The 16,280-nt window shown below is 42.0% G+C and overlaps 1 protein-coding gene across 1 annotated transcript in view; it reads right to left on the minus strand.

The window, feature by feature from the left end:
- Positions 1 to 349: 349 nt before the first annotated feature.
- Positions 350 to 16,280, minus strand: part of MRPS6 (mitochondrial ribosomal protein S6) — a 46,196-nt gene continuing 30,265 nt past the window's right edge. The window contains exons 2-3 of the mRNA XM_054189703.1: positions 12,856 to 12,995; positions 350 to 978 (exon numbers count right to left, since the gene is read on the minus strand). Of these exons, the coding sequence (XP_054045678.1) occupies positions 798 to 978; positions 12,856 to 12,995 (321 nt within the window). The 3' untranslated portion in view covers positions 350 to 797. The remainder of the gene's footprint in view (positions 979 to 12,855; positions 12,996 to 16,280) is intronic.

Genomic DNA, 16,280 nt, shown 5'->3' on the forward strand with positions numbered 1-16,280 from the left:
ACACTGATGTCATCTTTCACGTGCATTTCTTTTTCTCTGATTTTCGCAAGAGCAAAAGAAAGACAAAATATACGCCAAGACCTTTGTCCTGATGTTTTTCTCAGTTTGAAACGTTCACCTGTGTCTTGCTGATGGTAAAACAAAGCATCTTTTATTCTTCTGTTGATATATAAGCATAGTTATTCTCTAACATGGCACCTGGAAGTTTCTGGCCTTTTCTATAGAGAATAATTTTTTACCTGTACTTTGAATAGAGTTATTACCTTAAAGAAGGAAGTATGACGTGTCTTTTGGCAGTGTACGTTATTTTTTTTCTTGTACCTTCTCTGCTTTTAAAAAATGAGTCAAGTTTTATTTTTAATCACGCTTTTATTACCTTTTCCAAAAACAAGCAAAAAAAATACCTCCAACAAATCACATCCCATACTGCTATATTTACATTGTAGAGTTCTTAATCTCTTATGTAAATATACATATTTTGAACTAATCTGTCTTTGGAAAAGAATGCTATTTTTAGCATTCTGATGATGGATAAATCTTCATTATCAGTGTAATGCTCTAAGAGAAAAGAAAATCAATTTTCAGAGTTGACAAATATCAAGATAAACATACGGATTAACCTTATTCAAATTATTTTAAACAAAAAGAAACATCAAATGTTACAATAATTTAAGATAGTGTACTATACCACATACACAACGTGGCCAAAACTGATTATTTTTGATGGACATTAGTTATCACAATTGTTTTCCAAATAATTTTTTTAAAAAAAGTTTTAAACATGCTATTTGGAATATTCACTTCTTCTTGGCAATTAGTTTATCTTCATAGTTGACTGGGATTATGCCACTGCATTCTTCTGTCTTTGATACAGGATGCTTTATAAAAGCACGTCTAATTACATCAATATCACGTCCTAAATGATCCATCATGGTCGACACAATCGAAGGTGGCCCCTCTAAGTCTATCAAAAAATACCTGCAATGAGAAACATACACACACAAAAAATTACCTATACTGCAACAACTTCAATTCAAGTGACTGTTCTGTGTGATTTCTTAAGTGAAACTTTCAGGTCTTTTCTTACATTTTGGTACCAGTATTGTTTCAAATAAAAGCTCAGTATTATCTTGATTTCAAATAAGAAAAGTTCAACTGAGGTAGGCTCAGCCTGAATTTTCTTTGTTGTACAGCACCGCTTACCCAGGGGGACTAAGAAGAGCTTACTCTTCTTGTACCTACTCCATTCACTTCCATGCCTCGATCTGAACAGTTAGGGAAAAAAAAAAAAAAAAAAAAAGTAGGGTTGTACATTCATTTCAGTTAGAACATGCATCCTGCTCCTTTGAATTCACAACATTGTTTCTTTGGGAAACAGATGCCAGTGTGAAACGTCTCAAGCTTATATACGTACAGGCACATTTCTTCCTTTAAAGTTCTGCCTCAGAGCTGAACGGAAATTAAAAGAAAAACACCTCAACCAGCAAAAGAAACCCAAGGAAATGGCCTTATCCCAAATTAGGCACATCTTTGATGCAAACATGGCTGAAATTTTCAATCTGAGGCGGGATCTGAAGCCACATACAGGCAATGCCCCCTTGCATAGTTGGCACCCGAGGAGCGTATGTGATATGTACCTTAAATTCATTAGCAACATGATGTCTACTGTTCCTGCAAATTTTGAGTGACCTAGTGCCAGCCATCATAGTAATGCAAAAAATAAGCGAGCCATCCCTTGTCACTGGCCATCCCTCTCGCCTTGAAATGCTGTGAATGGACCAGCACTATCAGCAGAGCTGTAACCAGAACACTTTTTAATCACTGTGTCTGCATTTGGCGTGGCATTGACTATAGTATAGTAATAGAGAGCTTATAATGTAGTATATGGAGACCTTAGAGTGGCCTTCCAGTACCTGAAGGGGGCCTACAAGAAAGCTGGGGAGGGGCTGTTTGCAAGGGAATGTAGCAATAGGACGAGGGGCAACGGTTTTACACTAGAGCAGGGTAGGTTTAGATTAGACATTAGGATGAAGTTCTTTACAATGAGGGTGGTGAGACACTGGAACAGGTTGCCCAGAGAGGTGGTGGAGGCCCCAGTCCTGGAGACATTCAAGGTCAGGCTGGATGAGGCTCTGAGCAACCTGATCTAGTTGAATATGTCCCTGCTTACTGCAGGGGGGTTGGACTAGATGACCTTTAGAGGTTCCTTCCAACCCAACACATTCTATGATTCTATGATTCTAGGTGCTACAGGCATTGTGTGGCTGGCATAGGCTCTTCTGAAAACCTATGATTCTATGAAAGAGACACCACAATTGTGTCAGAAATCCTACTGAGGACTAACCACTCCCCTTGTTTCCAAGGCTAGCATTTAAAGACTAAATGTACAGCACAGCACTTCTCACCTTGCTATTTCATTTTAACCTCTACGGATCCTATTATGACAGCTCCCCTTTCCTCCTAGTCCACTCAAGCACATCTCCCCATGAAGCATCAGTATAACCTGAAAGTGATATCCCTTAAATGAAGCCATATTACCCAAGCAGGACCAAGCGTCCCAGTTTCATTTAAAAACTGTACCTAACAGGGAGGAATTTGTTCTGCAAGAGGTACGGATTCTTACTAAGGCAGCTATAGCGTGAGCATCACACTGCACAGTCCACCTTCATGAAGGTAACCTTGAGTGGTAAGTCCCCAAGACCAGAAGTTGAACTCTGAGTCTGAACAGGAAATACAGGCGGATGGGGTCACGAGCAACAGACACACTCACGTTCTTCATGCTGCACAGAGTTCAGTTTCATCCAACTAAATCTGTTACATCAAAAATATTACACACAAAGCAGACCCGTTGGGCCAAAAATGACTCAAGCGGCGCGCGCTGGATTACTGCACAGGGGTGGAATCCACCCGTGGAAAACACAGCAAAGAAACTTCTCTGTAGCCAGATAACCTAATCCTGAAAATGTCAATAGCCACCACTCAGCTCTGAAGTCTTTTTCAGAAAGAGCAGGCTGAAGCACTGAATTCTCGTATGTGAAGGGTCTGGTGGAAAAAATCTCCCTGCAGCCCGTGCTGAAGCAATGAGTCCTCCAGAAGAGATGCCCAGCTGGTGCGGGCTGTGGCCGAGCGTCACTGAAGCCAAGGGACCGGTGCCAGGTCACGTCAGCGAAGGTGCTGCTCCTCTGACTGCAGCAGGGCTACCAAGAGCTACAGGAATAACCTACCTCAAGAAGGATTTGGAGGAACTCTGGTGGGCTCAAGTCCTCCTTGTGAATCCCCACAGGCTTCAATGGGGAATGGGACTTGGCTTAATGTATTTGAAAACTGAACTGCCTACCATTTTCTGATCTCCATAATTAAGACATGCCCCCCAGTTAAAGTTTAGGGAGAAAAACAATTTTTCAGCTTGGACAACTAGTTATAAATACCGCACAGCAACATCTGAAGGATGCATGCCCCTGAAAAAGGGAAAGTCGTGTTTCTGTTAAAGCCATTAAAAGCCACTGGTAAATTTAACAGATGACACTTAACTCTTCTGCTTGGGAAGACGCCTTCCAAATCCTCTCACAGTCGCAACTTACAGAAAGCAGGGTGGGGGGAGAAATTCTAGCTGGTGATCCACTACCACTTTCATGCCCCCTTCCCTTAGCAAGAGCATTCGTTCGTCTTGCAAACCGTGCTCTTTTTTGCGGCACCATTTTAGTCCCACCGTTTCTCCAGAATGTAATTTCATTTCTGCTTGCAAGTCGTATGCTGCTTTTCATTGTGTTCCTAAAACGGCAATTTTTTTTTTTTTTCCCCTCCAAAGGCTGCTTTGCAACTTTGTGCTTTCTCTCACATTAGCAAAGGGTGGAAATTTCCACTGACGCACTGTTGATAACTGAAGGAGAAGGGGGGGATGGGAGGATGAGCTGTTACAGCATATCTTTATGACTCCTCGCAGAATAGGTATTTTATCTGACGATACAAAACCGCAGTAATTGGGGACAATGCGAGTTTTTAAAAAACAACCACCACCTCTTCAGCGTTAACAAGCAACGACTGCCTTCCTGTGCCAAAAGAGAGAGAAGGAAAAGAGGGCCAGCGTAAAAAAAAAAAATAATTATTTTTTCATTAAAGAAAGAGAAGAAACCAACGGCTGCAAAAGCAATAACCGAACACAACTGACAATGCAATTCCTGAGGAGATCTGGAACCCCTTCCCCCAAAATATACACATTTAAATCAGCTGTCACGAGGCTGTGGGTTTTTTTAATCCACCCTCAATAAGGCAAGCAGCAACCTTAATTTCAGGCAGTGATCTATGACCCAATACGCAAGGCTGTAGCTACTGTTTGTGTAGTAAACAAAACCAAATCCCAGTGAGACTTAAAGACAGGGAAAAATACAGGAATGCAGGAGGGAAACCACCTCATTCTTGCAAGCTAAAATGCAGAAGCATTTAGGCTCTCTAGGAGTCGGCCGAGTCATCAGGGGAGAAATGCAGGAAAATTCCACTGATTCACTATGAGACCACAGTTATTTTTGTCAGCCTGCTCAACTGTAAATAGAAGGATGATTTAAATACAGGAGAGCAGACTGAAACATATTAAAACAATCGATTTAACTGAAAAAAATTTAAAAATCTCTAATAAAGGAGAACATACCTTTTCACAAGAGGAAAAAAAAAAAAGGGGAGAAAAAAAAAAAAGCCAGGTTTCATTTATCTTTTTTAGCATGTTCAAGCCAGAAATTGTTTGAACCCTGAGTCCTACGGATACTCAAATATTTTGCTTTCAAATAGACAGCCTAGGACTTCAAAGAACCCTGAAAAGCACCTGGATCAAAACTCACTCTTAAATCCTCCTAGAATACAACTTTGTCAGCCTGGGGAGCTGAGGGAAAAGCACACGTACGGTGGACTTGGAAGAGGCTGTGTGGTACCATGGTTGTGCCCAAAAAAGGTCTGTATGCTTAAATTTCTCCTTTACACGGTGGCAGTAAGTCTATGTGAGCTTCCCCAGTGGAAGATACAAAGGAAAAAAAATGTTTTGATGAACAGGTAGAGCTGAACAGGGAAACAGGAAACTGCTTCGAGGAAAGCAAGCTGTGGCACTCGCGTGAGAGCAGCTGGACATTCGTCCTCGTTAAGGTAACCCTATATAAATGAAATTGTTTTGCTACCTGAACGATCACTTCATCTTTGGGACCACTGCGTTGCTCTGAAGAGACGTAGTTTGCTTTTCTTCTCGACTCTGGTGGTAGCTACCCTTCCTCAGCAGAGCAGGCTGGCAAGTTCGTGCTCAGAAGGATCACCATTTTGTAGCTGGAAGGACTCGTACACGTGTTACTTTAGTTTTTTTAAAAAAAGGTATGGAATAGATGGACGTCCCTTGAAAGTCACAAGGACAGCAATTGGGAAGTACCAGATCAAAACCAAAAGCTGGTACGTTAGTAACCAGACTGTGCCACAGCAATGACGCAAGTAATCCATAATGAGCAAGTACTTTGGGGAAAAATACATTTTACCACCCACAGTCTTCAAAAATTTCATTTGCCAAATCCTGTACAAAGATGCCTGTTATTATGCTAATTAAATAATGGAAAGACATTTTGCAGCACTGTAGAAAAATAAAAAAAAAAATAAATACTGTTACACTGCAAAAAAGAAACCAGCCTGACATCTTTGGAGTATTTGAAAAGTCATGCTCACTGGGCAGCATTTGAAAAGTTTGCAAAATTGTTGTAAGCGGGGCTGAAGTTGCACAGCAAGTATTAATTTTGCTTGTGTCACTTCTCTGCCTTCTGTACAATTCACAGCTTAAAACCCACCAAAATGCTGACTGAGTCCCATCCCACCAGGCCCGCTACTTAAGAGCGGCCATCACATTGAATCAATGTGCTCGCACAAGGACACTATGGAATTTAGTGCATCAGAAAATGATACTGGTGCCTCAAACATCACCAACTATTGCACCATTTCTGAAACTATTGCAACTATTTCTCAGAAGCACCAAAATTGCAAACTGCACTCCCACCGATAAGGTGAGGGGAAAATAACCGTTTGAGGGCTCTGATAGCTGAGGCACATGCACACTTACATGCATGTGCACGCGGACAAAAGCATTTTAAGGAAAAGTAATGGTTCAACTCATCAATGAAGAAAGCCCCATCTAGTGGAAGAAGACAATCAACTTAGCAGAAAATACTACAAATGTGCATAATACTCAAATATTCAAACTGGTTTTGTTCTCATCCAAGTGCATTACAGACCCAAAACTCCTTTTTGCTGAAGCAGATGTTCTAAAATCTGAACAGAAACAAACAACACAGGTTGTGCATTAGCTATAAATTTCATTTGGTGGTATTAATAAAGGAAAGCTTGCAACCTCTTTCATCTGTTTTTCTTCGCAACCCCTTTCATCTCTTTTTCTTTCCTCCTCTTTGGTCTTCAATAGCCATGAAAATCATCAAGAGTCTACCTGAGTGAAGCTAAACATGTCGGTACATTTATCTGCAGGATGAAGTCCTTTAAGTATACAATAGTTTGTGTTTTGCTCGGGGATGGAGAGAAGAGAAGGGTTGTTAAAACTTGTAAACGCTCCAGAGAACAGTTCTGATGGGTAACTATTATTTTACTCTTACAAATAAAGTAAATAAAATCGTATCCAAACAGCGTGGGTTATTGGAAGACACTTCAGCATCTCCTGTCCACACGGAATACTATTCTGCCACAAGCTGCTTGTTTAAAGATAAGTTGTGTAAGCTCAGATACTTTATGGGAAGAGGAAAAGTTTGAACGTGTAACATAATTTACATAGATATGTTTCCAAAATATTGAAATCTCTTAACCAACATGATGCTTAATTACTGAAATACTCCTCTTAATTACTGAAATGCTCCTCTTAACAACGATCTATTTCTTGTGCGTGGGGCCACCACGTCACCAAGAAATGGGAGAGTCATGCCGCCTTGTCTGAGTACACGCTTTGGCAAAGCAACGTTACGTCCTGCGCCACATAATGAAGGCAAAACACACGGTGGTCCCGCAGGAGGTACCCTAAACCACCCAGAGGGGGTGGGAATGATTTGTGGGAAGTCCAGGATGGTCCCGCAGCCTTCCCTGCCGCTGTAGCTTGGTACTTCCAGCTCCTGGGGAGGAATCGCAGCCCTGCAGGGACTGGAAGCCAAGTTGAGTTCATCATGCTGCATCCTTGGGCAAAGACCTCCTTGCCTTGCCTTTTTCCCCCATCCCACAAACAAGCCCACAGCACAACTAACACTGCAACCTGGATTTTCTGACTCCTGATCCCATTAGACACTCTCAGTGCATATACTCTGTGCTCTTTAGTGGACCCTGGCAATCACCAGGGTCCCTGCACACCTTCTACAGAAAATTCCCCATGCGCGTGTTAAGATAAGCTCCCAAAATACAATTCATCAAGAACAAAGAGTAGGACCTGAGTTTGCTATTTCAGAGAACAAGTGGGCTGATGAGATAACTGGGAGTGAACAGCAAAACAAAAAGATTAAGAGGCAAGCAAGCAAATAACAAAAGAAAATTGCCATCTTTTCAAAATCAAATTTGAAAGGGAAAAAAACAACAAGGCAATGAAAAACTGGCAAATAGAACATGGAAATTGTTATGAATAATCAGAATTACACACAGCGTAGCTGAAGAACTCCTAAATAAATGAAATAATAAAAATGTGGGGAGAAAGATCTAAAAATATTACTGTATTACAGGTAGATTTAATAGGGGGAAGCACCCACATACACAAAACAAAATAGAAGGGAAAGGCCACAGTGCTCTACCTATTTACAAAACTGTACTAAATCTGAGGACTGATCACGCTGATGTATATCATCTTTTCTACAACTGAGATAACAAAAATAAGAAGAGAATTAACATTGGGGGGGGCGGGATAAAATCACTCACAACAAATCTCTAGGGGACAGCAAGATGCCCAGTATTCAAAACCCAGCTACACCTGGCCACTTTCTTCTCCCCAAAGCCCCTGTCATAGCTCCTTCCAGTTCGCTGGTCTGCAAAAAGTTTGAGCCACTACCTTCCCAAAGGAGTGTCTGAATCTTTGGGGTTTTTTTTCTTTAAGATCTGTTTTGCAGCCACCCTTGTACCATCTCCCCAAAGTAAAAATACCCTACATACCAACCGCATCCCCCAAACCACCTCCTTTATCTGATGCCCTGAAGCATGAAGTGTCACAAGCGTATGATTAAGGCATAGCCTGGCGAGGCCAAAGAAAACAGGTACGCCGCAAAGTGCAAGCCCACAGACTGTGCTACTGAGATCTACCATTTTACAAGCAGTCGCAATATTCTCCAGTTTAGCACTGACCAAATATGCAGCAGTGGCTCTGCAATGTCATCGCCCAGCCCCAGCCTGGACCCTTTGTTTGAAAGCTGCTTTGAGAGATTCAATGCTTCTCTATCATCTTAAACAGCAAACAAATCCGGAGCTTAAACATTCCTTGAATTCAAATACTATTACACACCTTATTTAAATCAGTTCACTTTTGTTTGTTCCAGAAATAACCACCTCCTGATACACGTAATACAGTATTAAAAAAAAAAAAAATGCACCATGTTAAAAGCAATTTTAATACATCACATTAAAAATGATAAACAAGTAGTGGCTAGTAAAACAAATACTTGGCACAAACCTATTGCCCGTTAGCAGATAAAAGTTGGAATCCTTATTTACATTCTCCTACTGTTTTTTTGGGCCCATGGTGGCCATGGGCAAGTCACTCAGGCTTAATACCTCCACTAAATTTACATACCTAACCAACACTGGAACTGATGTGTCCTTGTCATATTTTAATCATCCATAAAGTGAACAGTATTTGTTATGATTTAGTGAGATGTTACTTGAATTACACTCTTAAATACTTTAAAAACAAAACAGTAATGTTCTACTACGGCAATTAATACCATAAATGTGAATTAGCAGCTAATTCAACTTCAGTTTAAAATATCAGTAAACCAGTGATTTAAAAGTTTGATTCTTCAGACATATCCACACAGCTCCTGAAACATACTACTTTCATAATTACTTAAATGCAAAAGCTGTCAATATTAGGACTCTAAAAAAAGGAGGGTGTTTTCTGCCAAGAGATGCATTTAAGAGAAGGACCTAAATTCATTTTTATACATATATATAATGCACCACCTGCTCAGTGAATATAATTTCCTGAGAAGAAACAAGTCAATTATATGTATGATCTGAGGTCTTCAAAGCTGCCTGGGAAAGCAGAACTGCTCATTCCAGTGACAGCTGCGGGCCACAATCCCCTATGGCAGGCTTTGAAAAAATCTCAGCTTTACAGATCAATTGGCAGGAAAATTCTCATTCTCTGTAAAGTCTCCTGGATATTCTTAAATTTGTAATGTGCCTGTAGTGCAGTATATCTGAGACAGATGATGCCAAAGCACTACAGAACTCAGAGCAGGAAAAGCACTTTGTTAAGGAGACAACTATCCTCCCTATTGACCTATGAATATGTATTTTTCCAGTTTAATTCTTTACTGTTCACTAAAGACACTACCAAAACCTGGCTAAGTCCAGCAGTAGCTTTGTCGTGCACATCGCACTTGTCCTTTTGCACATCGCACTTGTCCTTTTGCTGTCAATCACTCAGTTTTATGACAGGCTGTATATATAGACTTGAATTGCAGTTAAGAAATGGAATTAACTACACGAAGAAAACGTACAGCAAAAGTCTGGGAGAAGGACGACCAGTAGGCATGCCACAAAGCACCTCTCAGCTGACCTGTGAATAGCTGGTGCTGCCACACTGATGGCTCTGGATCCGAGGTAAGAGACACAGCCTGGATAGCTCTGGGAGTTTTAAAGCAGCACAGCTACGTCACGACACTTGGTAAGGAAGAGGAAGATTGCTTAATTTTGCTTTCCGGGCAAACACCCCACACAGATGGGGGAATCCCATGCCATTCTGAGTGACAGGAAGATGGTTCATGCAACGGTCACCAGGACAAGAGCTGTCTCTAAGAGACACGCTATTAAGCTGTGACCCATGCCACAACTATTGCACTGCACTCATTTTCATACAATTTGTTGCTATGAATATTGTATTCCACTAATTTTCGTATCATTTACCAGCCAGGAGGTCTAGGGAAATAACAGATTCAGCAAACATCCTAAGCCCCCAACCATCTACATACTAGTGGAAGATAAACGAGCTGAAGCTCTGCTAAGAATCACAAAGCTAAAAAAATAAATACATTTTTTAAAAAGGCAAACAAAAACCCAACATGAAAAGCTTTGAAAGAATCAACACTGCCCCCCCATGCTATCATTTGCACTCTCACAGAAGCCCTTTCAGTTACTTCAGAAAAAGCCCAGCCTAAGGAGAAGGTGACACACTCTGTACTACTTCATACACCACTCTACACCAACTTGCTAAGAAAGGTGACATACACAGAACTAAAAACTGGCCATGGGAAAGAAAAGACATTAGCATTTCTTAGTACGCAGAGGTGTATATTCAGCTTAGTGAGGTATCTTTAAGAGTTATTTGTTTTTTAACTTTGTCCTGTTAAAAAAAATATTAGTTTTTACAGATGCTGTAAGGTAGAACCGACCAATTTTATAAGGTGGATCAAGAACTGACTTTTCACTTCCTATTCCTAGATTATCTTTAATATCCTGGGTAAATTATTCTCCGGACCGTATCAAATATTGGATGGCATTATCAGGAATCCACCATACCTGAACACCAAACTGCAATCTCCCCAGCGAAATCTACAGAAATACGATTCTCCCACATTACCAGGCACTGAAACTGCCTGCTGCTTCCCCTTGTAACTTCTCACTTCTCCTGAATTTGAGTTCTCCAATTAAAAGCACACAAAACAACAACTATTTCCTGTAGTACCCTCTCTCAATCACTTCTCCCTTTCAAGAAGCCAAGGAATACAGGGGAGGGAACTGCCATATTCAAACACAGAGGATCCAAATCCAGGGCAAGCAGAATGACTGCTGAATATTCAGAGACACTTGAACTGGGAGGTGGAGGAGGCACAGCGACAGTGGCATTAATCTGATGGCTTCCTGCCTGTGTTTCAAGACACGATCGCAATTATTTCCTACTTAAATTTGCCTCATTCAAACATAAAATATGTCTGCTCTGAGGACCCTGCAAAGAGGGTTATAGTCTAAAGATCCCCTCATCCTGCTTATTAAGTAGGTAATCTGCTACAGGAGTAGTAGATCTGCTTCGGGTTAGGCCAGTTTACACACCTGAAAGATCCCCATGAGATATGGCTTCTATTCATCTCTGCCACATAGTTCTTGTGATGCTGGTTACTGTGTTTGCCTGTCCTAGTTTCCCTGTTGAAGAACCCAAGACCTGACCTGCAGAAGCACTGCCACCCAAGCCAAGCACAAACTGTCATCCGAAGTGGTGAAATGTTACAGAGTGCTAAGTACTCTAGGGAAAAAAAAAATCCAAACAAACCTAGAAGCTAAAAGTCTCAACTTTAGTATCCAAAACTAGTGGAACTTTGTCCCTCTGCCTTAGCTCCCCACCTGTACAAAGAGAGTAACGCCAGCTCCTCATTCTGCTGAAGCCATCGGAAAAGATTTCAGTGTTCACAAAATGCTGCTACTCCAACAGAAGGATAAGGTAATTTGTAATTCTGTCTTGAGACAAGGCTTTGATTAGCTGCCGGGTGTAGGCAACAGGACTTCATCCTAAAATGCAGAACTGTCAGGATAAAGCCACGTTTTGAAGGACACCATGGAGCAGGAGCGCAAGACGGTCACGGCCACAAAGCCATTGCTTTCAGTTATGTAACAGGCATGTGGCGGAGATTCCTCCCCTACCCTTTCTGTCAGCCTGCTGACGGAAGCGTCAGTGGCAGCTGTCACCACCCCCACTTCGCAGGAGAACGAAGAGGTCCTCAGAAGAGGGAGTGAAACCGTGAGTCAAACCCAGGGGAGAGGATCCAAGACAGGCTTCATGAAAGGGGCACCTCTGGAGTCACCTCGCCTTCCCCGGTGCCAAACACCCCTCAAGGACGACGGCGGGTAGGCAGGTTGGCCAACCACCCGGTTACACGCAGTTCATTTACAGGGATTAGGAGGAGCGTGTAGCCAGTTGTTATTTTGATTACCGCAGGCAGCCCCAGCGCAGTGCGGGTTGCCTAGCAACATTTCTCGGTCCTTGCGAGAGCCAGCATCCATGTCGGAGGTAGCCTCGAGGACCAACACCACGCCGGCAGCGTCAGCGAGCAGGGAGTGCGATCCACAGCACCTTCCTCCGGCACCGCGGGGGAAGCCTGGCATCCCAGATGCCAGTTCCCAGCTTCATTTACATTTATCATACTTCCCGTAAACCACACTGTTATCTTTAATATCCTTAAAAAAAAAAAAGTATCAGAAAGACAAGCAAGTCTCACAGGATACACATGGTAATTAACATTTAGTTCAGATGCATTAGAGAAAAAGAATCAATCCTGCCAATTAGCAACCAGCAGATTAAGTATACGACTTTTATCAGTAAACAGCCTGACTGGCTTGGAAAATAGCCACGTGAAAACGACATGACAAAATAGCATTGTGTATGTTGGGGAAAGTAGTTCTGCAGGCCTGGACTCGGGCTACTTGTGACGACTAAACGCTAACAAAAAGCCGACACCACACAGAATAAAACAGAAAACACTTGAAGCAGAACACATGCACGCACAAACAGCCACGTACCACTTCACTGAGATCACAGACGTTACAGGTGTACTCCCACATAGCACAAGGAAGACCAAACAATGAGAGTTACACAGGTACATTTATAAAGGAGCACTCAGAGGACTTTAAGGAAAAACGCATCATGCATACCCTCCTCTTCTGTGGCGCTCCTTGTGCTTGGAGATCTTGTAAGGCAGAGACCTTTCTCCCAGGTTTTCTAGGTTCCTCACAATGGCTCCTCTCTCCATAAGAGCCTCAACAGTGCGCTTCAGCACGGCTGCAGTCTCAGGCTTTAAAAGATAAAAAAAAAAAAAAAAAGAGAAAGGGAGAAATGTACACAAATCTGGTTACTCTTCTTATGTGATTAGAAGGGACACCTGTACTCATACAGCTCAGCGCTGGAAGAGATCATGCCATAACCCAGGAGGGCAAAGTGGAAGCAGAAGCAGACCTCCTCCTAAGGAAGAAAATTTTTAAGAACAAACAGCCAATTCCTCTGTGAATTATGGCAACGGCAAAGTTTCCACCGATTTCAAAGTCAGGTCCCAACAGCGGCAGGAGATAGTTAGTGGATTCAACTCACCTGGTATCACTTTGGCTGACCCTTGCACAGGTGTAAGTAAATACATGTGGCAAAGAGCAATTATGAATCAGCAACAGTTTTAAGGTCCCTGAACCACCAATACTCATTAATATTGTTCACGGCAACATTTAAAGTAAACAGTGCGGGAGGAACACTAATCTGTGGCTTGCTACAGAGACAACAATTAGCGCCACATTCATTTTGTATTGTCATTTCAACTGCACGTGCATAATAGATATTTGGAGCCTTGGCTAAGTCACTGCACATCTCATCACTTTTGCATAGCCGACATCCAAGCCCTTTTAAGAGTTAAGGAACTGACGTGCAGTAATTAGTCTAACATGCAGAGATTTCACTCCTTAGAAAAACAAGTTTGAGGGACAGGCAGCCAAAAAACAGTAGGTAAAACAGATGTAACATTTTCCTGCTCACTGCATATCAGGGCTCTTTTAGAGTGCTGAATCATTTTGGTAATGACACTCAACAGTATCTATGAAAATGTTAATAAAGTACAAATCAGAATGTTTTGAGAACAACTGCAAACTTACACACTCTCAGCAACAAGAAGTATTTTAAGAAACAGATCTCCTACAGAGAAAGGACACTAAATGGCCGTCCAGCTGAACACAAACCAAACTTCAGAGCTTTCTTCTGTGCTCCTTGCAATGCTTCACATCAAGATACATTACCAAGTCTACTTGTCCAGTGAGATGGCAACAGCTGTAAATGGAAAAGTAACAAAAGAGCTGATTTTCAGCTTTATTCAGATTTCGTTACATCAGACCACCGTAATAACTTCACTGTCCCTTCTCAGCCAGAAGAAAACTTGTGTAAGCCTCCAATCACCTTATCTATAAGATGACTGAAAGTTCATTGCCTAAGATAGAGATGTGCACCGTGATTAAGGAAAAAGGTTATTTAATGTCCAGATCCCTTAATGGAAATTGGTGGTAAAAGGCGATACCAGAATCTTACAACATGCAGTGCAGCCCATGCTCTGGCGTGTGAAATTTCTATTTCTACTTCTGCATACTAGATTCAAGTACTAGAGAGTATCCCATCAACACAAGGATTTTCTTCCAAGACTGGATTCTTAGTATTCTCTATATGCTCATATTTTATTTCGCATTTCACCCTCTAGTATGTCTGACAACTACCACCAAGCAGCCATACGCAGTCCTCTCTCTCTCCACAAACACAAGGAGAAGGACAAGCAAACACTATCAGAGAAGAATTGGGAAGCAGCAGCGATGGCATGTTACCCCCTCAGTACTTTGAGCAGTATCCAAGGAATGGGAAGGGTGACTGTGAAATCCGTTGGCTGAGCTGATAGGACTGAAGGTGAAGAAGAGAATCAAGAAAAGCCAAGTAAGGAGATCAAGCAGTGTCTTCACAAGAATGCCAGCAACTAGGATAAAGCATAGAACAAAATCTCTTATTCTGCATCATACCCACGTGTTGTTTTGCCCCAGTGGAAAGCGTTCTTTCACAATTCTGCTATTGGAGAAACACCAGTAACAGCCAGTAGCTCCACTTTACTTGACCCTGTCCTCCACACTCCACAAATGCCAAAACACACGGGGAGAGAGGGGGGCAGAGGCTCTTTTCTTAAGACTTTCCCCATGAAGAGTATCTACTCAAGCTCCTTATGGCTGTTGTAGCTTGACTTACATGGCACAAAGGCAAGAGAGGCAAGAGAAGCTGGCCCAAAATCTCTGCGGGTTTTATGCTGCTTCCATCAATGCAGGATTTCAGCACTCAAATCCACCTAAATCAGGAGCTACTGGTGAGAAATCTTCATTTGTTGTGAAGCAATAGCTTCGCACAGGCAAGCCAAAAACTAAGGTAACAGAGCTGTGAGTGATATCCATAGTTTAATGCTGTGAGAACCATACCAGAAACCCGGCTTCAAGAAAGAAGCGGAAAACCAAGAACAACTGAGTTTGTGAAGAAGGCACCAAGGTACACATTGCTATCTAGAAGGTTTTGCCTTTTAAACAAGAACCTGACACCAACCATTAGGATTTTACTTACCCCCATTAGTAAGGGAAATGAGCAGTTTTAGGAGAGACGGGACAGCTAACTGAACAGCTGTAATACTTTGTGCGCTGCAGCGCACCTGTATGTGCTTCCAACCCTAGGCGTGAAAATACACTCTGGGAAAGTAACAGGATCTGCCATTCAGGCCCTCTCCCAGTGAGCCTGCTGTGCGCGGTTAGGTTGCAAAAGCCTACACAGTGCTCAGACAATTATCGCAGGAGAAATCTGTCAGGTCAATGAATAAAAATACTGTTTACTGTTGTTACTTGTCTCCCACTTGCATAGAAAATGCTGCTCCATAAACAGAGCTCTGTTCAAAGGAGATCTTAATTGACTGAGACCTTTAGACGAACAGCTGTGTGTCCAATGGTGGAGCTGTCTGCCATACCCCTCTTAACAGCCATGCAGATTTAAGTTAAATGTTATTGGGTAAGCTTACTCCTCTACATCCCCTCATACCCTCAAATGACACATAAGCTTTTTGTCTCTCTCATGCATGCCAACAGATCAGCACATTCCCTGAGAGGCTGCATGTCCAACATGATGTGCAGTTTCTAAACACAATGAAGCCTAAGATCAAGTCCCATGTATTTAAAAACAAAACAAAACAAAAAGAACAAGAAAAGAAAGCCACAGATTTCTACATTAAGGATTGTAAAATATTATGTGTTTTTGCAACCTCCCCACTTGCGGACGTACTTTGAAAACATAAACTAATTGTTGGTTTTCAAAGCTTGTCACTGTAATCCCTCTCATTCCTCCTCTCCAAAAAAGATCATGGTTTATCATAGCTTGCCTAAAGCCATCAACCAAACTATATATAGGCTAGCCTTTGCTAACCATAATATCCACAGACACAGGTTCCTTGGTTTGCCTCAGAGCCAGACCAGTTGAGGACATAGGAAATGGTATTGCCTGGCTCCCAACCCAGGAGCCACAACATTTTTTCCTG

This window comes from Rissa tridactyla, chromosome 1 (assembly GCF_028500815.1).
Source record: "Rissa tridactyla isolate bRisTri1 chromosome 1, bRisTri1.patW.cur.20221130, whole genome shotgun sequence".
NCBI classification, from domain to species: Eukaryota; Metazoa; Chordata; class Aves; order Charadriiformes; family Laridae; genus Rissa; species Rissa tridactyla.